This window comes from Malus domestica, chromosome 04, assembly GCF_042453785.1.
Source record: "Malus domestica chromosome 04, GDT2T_hap1".
In the NCBI taxonomy this organism is placed as follows: Eukaryota; Viridiplantae; Streptophyta; class Magnoliopsida; order Rosales; family Rosaceae; genus Malus; species Malus domestica.
Genome location: NC_091664.1, coordinates 3,641,745 through 3,648,337, shown reverse-complemented (window position 1 = coordinate 3,648,337; position 6,593 = coordinate 3,641,745). Strand labels below are relative to the sequence as shown.

The 6,593-nt window shown below is 35.6% G+C and overlaps 1 protein-coding gene across 1 annotated transcript; it reads right to left on the bottom strand.

Moving 5' to 3' along the window:
- Positions 1-271: 271 nt before the first annotated feature.
- On the bottom strand, positions 272-2,030 carry LOC103443590 (UDP-glycosyltransferase 92A1-like). The gene has a single exon (XM_008382465.4). The coding sequence runs from the start codon at positions 1,870-1,872 to the stop codon at positions 349-351; it is 1,524 nt and encodes a 507-aa protein (XP_008380687.1). The 5' UTR covers positions 1,873-2,030; the 3' UTR covers positions 272-348.
- Positions 2,031-6,593: the final 4,563 nt, after the last annotated feature.

Sequence of the window (6,593 nt, the reverse complement as noted above, 5' to 3'; positions counted from 1 at the left end):
AGACCTAGGAAAACTTTGGAAGAGACTCTAAGAAAAAACTTAGAGTACTTGGATCTAACGGAGGACATGACACAAAACCGAGCGCAATGGCGTTCTAGGATTCATATAGCCGACTCCACTTAGTGGGAAAAGACTTTGTTGTTGTTGTTGTTGGTCCTAGATGCTATTAAAGCTTTAAAAATATCATTGGCATTTTATGTATAGTTCATGTCCATATTTTCCCAGATATAACAAAAGCATAATAACTTTTCAAAGTGGCAAACATTGACCATATAGGAAAGTCACAATGTTATTATTTCAATTTCAATACAGAAACTAGTTAATAAATTACTAGTAACACAATCACCACTAATTAATTTTTGACAAATCTTGTTTCTTTGATAAAAGAGCAGCGACGAAATCCTCCATTGCCTTGACAGATGACCCCTTCTCCTTTCCTTGATCACCATCATCATCTCTAATTGATCTTCTTATCTTCACCTTAATCTCACCAGCATTCTTCCTCATCTCCCCTCCCTTCCCACTCTCATCCATCACCAAATCAATCACCTCCTTCACCTCTTTCCATCCAATATTACTCTGCACACCCCTTGTCAGCTCCACGCTCACACCCATCTCCTCCACCAACATCTTCGAATTATAGGCCTGCTCCGCCGCCAACGGCCACCCAACAATCGGCACGCCCTGGCTCAAGCTCTCCATCACTGAATTCCACCCACAATGGCTCACAAAAAGCCCTATGGATTTGTGTGACAAAATCTCCAACTGGGGTGCCCAGTTGTGCACTAGCAACCCCTGTTTTCGTTTACTCATTCTCTCCTCAAATCCATGAGGCAGCCACTCTGCTCTGAACTCTCCCTTCAGATCAAACCCCACCGGAGGCCTTATCACCCAAACGAAAGGTTTTCCGCTTTCTTCCAACCCAACAGCCAATTCCTTCATTTGGGTTGCACTGATTGTGTTCTGAGAACCAAATGAGATGTAAATTACAGAATTCGGACCTTGCAAGTCAAGCCACTCGAGGCATTTCTCGGCCGAAAAGCCCATTTCTTTTCCGGCGCGCTGCCTCGAGACCTTTAAGTCCAATGTGGATGAGTTTTTGAGTGCATCAGTAGGAATTAGAGGACCAATGCACCAAACAGGAAGCTTCAAGTAATCCCTCAAGATATCCAATCCCAACGGCTCAATTTCCTCCACAGTATTACACAGCCAACCAAAAGATTTTGTAGAACCCGAAATCTGAGGCTGGAAAAATCTTGACCAAGAATCTGTGCCGTCTGCAGCTCTTAGAAACGGATGCAGCTGAGAGATGTGGAACCTGCAGCGTTCCGGGAAGCCGGGGAGGGTGAAGTATTCGTTGCTTGCGGAGCGGTGAGGCAGGTTGAGCCATATTGATGTGTAGGCTGCAGAGCCGTAAGCCCCGCCTGTGGTGAAACTCACATTGACAGTGCCTAAGCTGTTTGCAAGATCAGTAGCCCATCCGAAGAAAACATCGGAGATCAAACAGAGCGGCGGGCGGCCTTCTTTTTCGATGATATCGGAGATAAGGCGGCGGGATGGAGGTTCAAGGGCGACTGAAGCGGCGAAAAGGTTGATGATTTTGGGGAAGGGGAGGTTCTCGGTGGTTTCTGTGTTGGGGGGCAGGTCGTGGTCTGAGCTGCAGAAGGGAAGTTCGGCCAAGTGGATGTTGTTGTGATTGGATGAGGCGGTGGAAATGGTGGATTGGAGGGATTTGATGTTGAGAGGGGTGGTGGCGATGGTGATTGTGAAGTTTGTTAACTCCTGGATTTGCTTTGCAAGTGCTAGGAATGGTATGATATGGCCTTGCGCCATGAACGGCAGCATCACAATATGCTCTCTCTCAAACCCCATATTTTTATCCTGAGGATTTTGTGAGTTATCTGTAATGGTGAGGAGGAGGAGGCAGAAAAAGAATGTATGCTATTTTTCAGAGGTCGGTAAGGGTGAGAGGTTTAGCAATGAGCATATATGTATATATATAAGGTATAAAGTATCGATAATATCGGAAATATCGGTAGTTTAAAAACACAGAAATTTTGATGGAAATATCGGGATATTATCGATATCGATAAAAATTAAATAAAAACTACGGAAAATGTAAGAAAAACTTGAAAATTTTTATTGAAACTTTGCAGGATGTTTATTTAGTCAATTATCTATTAGTTTATCACAAAAAAATTGGAAGGAAATGCATTGCATGATAGATATAACTGATTTAAGTTGATTATATAGTAAGCTAGCAAACATTATGAGGGTAGAAAATATGTAGTAACTAATCAAAAAAGTTTAAACACACCATAATCATTTATATATAATGAATTAGTACAATATTTTACACTTTATACATTGTATGGTAAGATACATGAGTAACTTAGTAAGGTCTAAAATATCGATGATATCGGAAATATCGGTAGTCCAAAAACACGGAAATTTCGATGGAAATATCGAGATATTATGGATATTTTAAACCATGTATATATATATATCATATGAATGGAATGGAATTGAATGGCAGAACCGAATGAATTATATGCTCTCAACAAAAATCCCATTTTATTTTGGTTTTTGGGATTTTTGTTGTTTGGATGTATCATTGGAGATATTTTCCAGTATGATAGGAACAATGGTGTTATATTATGTGTTATTATATAAATTGTAGGATATGTGTGTTAAAAAGTTAATAACTTAAAAAATAAAATTAACCACCACTTATATAAAAATATGTGGAATATTACTCGTGTTCCGATCATAATAAAAAAATTATCGTATCATTGATAATATACATTTTTGTTACATTTTAATCTAACGATGTTTTACGTTAGAATAATACTAGAAATATCGACTATTTTAACTAAATTTGGAATTTATATGACGTAGTTGTTAATTTGATTATTACTTAAGTGTTGATTAATGTGTTTATTTCTTATTGATGACACATCACATGATTTACATATTTAGTCTTAAAAATTGATTTATCTAACATTATTGTTTACACTAAATTAATTATATTTTAGTACGAGTGATATTACTATCTTAGAAAAGGAATTTGAATCTGAGACATGATGTTGAACAACTAAAATAATCTACTACTTGCTGCACTAGATTAATTTGAATAACCAAAAATGCCAAAAATATCATGAATAAAAAATAAAAATCTTATACTTGTTCCATCATGGAACAGATATTCTTATTACATTATTAGTTATTTTCTATTTTTAGTATTCTTGATTAGCAGGTAATTTAATACTTTTATCAAGTAAAATGATATTCTTATTACATTATTAGTTATTTTCTGTTTTTAGAATTCTTGATTATCAGGTAATTTAATACTTTTATCAAGTAAAATGTTAAGGAGGTTGATCCGAAAAATGACTCTCTATGAACTATTTGTTAACTTATATTTTGATGCAATGTGTTATAATGTTGATATGAAAATTAACGTTAAACTGTGAGATAATCTATTAAGAGTCTTATTTTAAAAAAAAATTCTTACTATTCTTGAAAAAATATATTTTTCTTTAATTCATTCATTTACCTTATTTTCGAAGGGAATTTTAACAAATCAATATGCGTTGGTGGGGAACTAAAACAAAAGTTGGGTTATGCAAGCAAAAGCAATACAGACTTGGATTTGATTGACATCTAGTTTGTGCAAAAAAACGGACCGACGTGGAGGAAATGGCATCACAAATATCCTGACATATTGTGATACTGACCGACATTGCCACGTTAGAAGTTGGAAGCCAATGCAGTATGCACCCGACCGACCAGATACATTATTTCCCTAAATAGGTCTGCTGTATAAACAAAAAGAGCAAGGTTGTGAGTCACGTTGAAACTAATTATATATTTTGGTTTGTAGTTCAGTTCTGCTTCAATGTGATGCATGCTCTTCCATTTCTAAGATTGCGTTGCGTACGTCGCAGATAATTGTAGACTTTTAAGTGATAACTTTCGAGAATGAATATTTCATCTTCTATCTTCAACGTCGCAATTTGAAATTAGTTTTCTAATGGTATGTTTACCAAACGGGATAAGAGTGGAGTGAAACAAAATTATAGTTTAGAAATTTACGAGTGTATAAGCATTATAATTAGGGGTGTGTGACTCGTAAAAGCATTATTCATTTTACTTTTCACACATTTTTTTATTTTCAACCGTCGAATCGGATGAAATGAAGAAAATCAACGGACAAAAATTATCAAGAGATGTGTGAGAAGTAAAATGGGATGTGTGGATAGCACACCCCTTATAATTACTAAGGTGCCTTAAAGTGAAAGGTCGATTTTTACGTTGAATAAAGTTCCACTTTAATTCATATAGATTCAATTTTCACAAGTTTAGATATGTAGCTTACACATGTGAACATAATGTGAGGGCATTTGTTCCAAGTTTTAACCCTACCCTCTTAATACTGGTTTGGTACTGAGGTGTTTTTATAAAAAATGGATATCAAAAAAAATTGAGCTGAAAAAGATGTTTGATTAACACTTAAAAACAGCTTATTTTCACAATTTTTGGTGAAAAAAGGCTGAAAACGTGAAGCAGCAAAAATGAGCTTATTCTCACAGTACAACAGAAACAGTTTTTTTTCAAAGCACATCAATACCAAACCAACCATTAGCCATGTGCAGGCTTTTCTTTGTACTTTTAACAAAGAAATATTACAGTAAAGAAAGCCCAAATACAAAATTAAACACAAGACATTAGGTTGGACCCTCCATATAAACAAATGTAAGAGCCCAATACAGACATTGGAGCCCACAACAGAAAAAAAACCAAAACACACAAAAACCCTGACAACTTCAGCAACCTTCCTGCCACAGCCGCCGCAAGAAACCCCGAGCATCAAAGAAGAGACCGAAGCCTCGACAATAGATCTGGAAAGGATGGTGTTGTAGCATCCAACATGGGCCAACAACCGGCGTCATCCTCAATCGATCAAAGGATGGGTCAAATGAGACCCTTGACTAAACCCACCACCGAAGATGTGAAATCCACAAATGTGGTAAGGTCGAAGAACGGCACCAACAGTAAACAGAAACAAGAAGGCATCAAAAGCGATAGTCCCAAATGTAAAAACAACCAATAAAATCATCAAATAGAAGGCAACCCAAAAATTTAAGACCTGCTGTTTGGTTAAGGGAAAAGGAAGATGGTAGGGAAGAAAATGATTGAAATGGACGGATATGTAGGTTGGTGGTGGAAATATGGAAGGTCTGGGGTTGAGGGAAAAGGGGTGCAAGATGGGGACTAGGATGATAAATGAACACATAAAGTAAAAAGAAAATGCCCCGGCCGTCGACTCTTAAAACAGCAATCGGAGGGAGAAACTCTTGAAGAGGGTGGAGAAGACTGAAGAGAGGGTGAGAAATTGAAGCAATTACAACTCTCTCACCCCTAACATCTTTTGAAACAAAACCTATCCCTTTGCAAGCCAAAAATGGTTATAAAAAGAGTTCAACCATCAATCGTCACATCATGGGTTTTACAAAAAATGATTTAAAGCATTAGTTTCTCTAGCATCATCCATAATAAAAAGATGTTATCAACAAACAACAATAACAACAAAGTCTTATGCCATTAAGTGGTGTTAGCCACATGAATTCTAAAATGTCACTGCATTCAATTTTGCACCTTGTTTTTCATTAATTTTTCTGTGTGAATCCTAAATGTTATTAACACTTTAAAAATATCATTCGCATTTGGCTTATTAGTTGAAATGCCCCCTAAAACTGCCATTGAGTCTCAGTTTATCCTCTGAAACTGGTTTTGTCTCACTTTGCCCCCTTAAACTGACATTTTCAACTCTTTTATCTCACTTTAGCCACTTCGTTAATGAACTATTAAATTTAAGGGTATTTTAGACATTTTAGTTTTTACACATTTATTTACCTCTAGCCCCCACACTAAAACAAGTCTCAAATTTATTTTTGACAACTCTAAATCAAACGCATCAATTTTGGGCATTTTTGAAAATAAATTATTCAATCAATAAAAAAATTCTGAGCAACAAAATTATTGTATCAACCAAAATAAGGGTTACATTTTGTTCGTATAATCATTTCATTTGCAAGACATCCATGTATTGGCTCGAAACTTTGTAATTGAAAAATATTCATTACAACAAAATCATTATACCATTAAGCTATCCTATCCAAAATACTTCCCAAACCAAAAAAATCATTTAAAGCAAATTTGCACAGTTTAAACAAAAAAATTTCACATTGTTGAGCACTGATTCCACTAGGCATGAGCTTGTTCAAACTGTGCACATTTGCTTGAAATTACTTTTTTGGTTTGAGAAGTATTTTGGATAGGTCAGCTTAAATGCATAATGATTTTGTTGTAATGAATATTTTTCAGTTGCAAAGTTTCGAGCCAATACATGGATGCTTTACAAATGAAATGACTCTACGAACAAGTGTAAACTTTATTTTGGTTGATAGAATGATTTTGTTGATTGAAATTTTTCTCAAGAATAATTTTTTTTTTTAAATGCTCAAAATCTATACGTTTGAATTAGAGTTGTCAAAAATAAAATTGAGACTTGTTTAGTGTGGGGGCTAAAG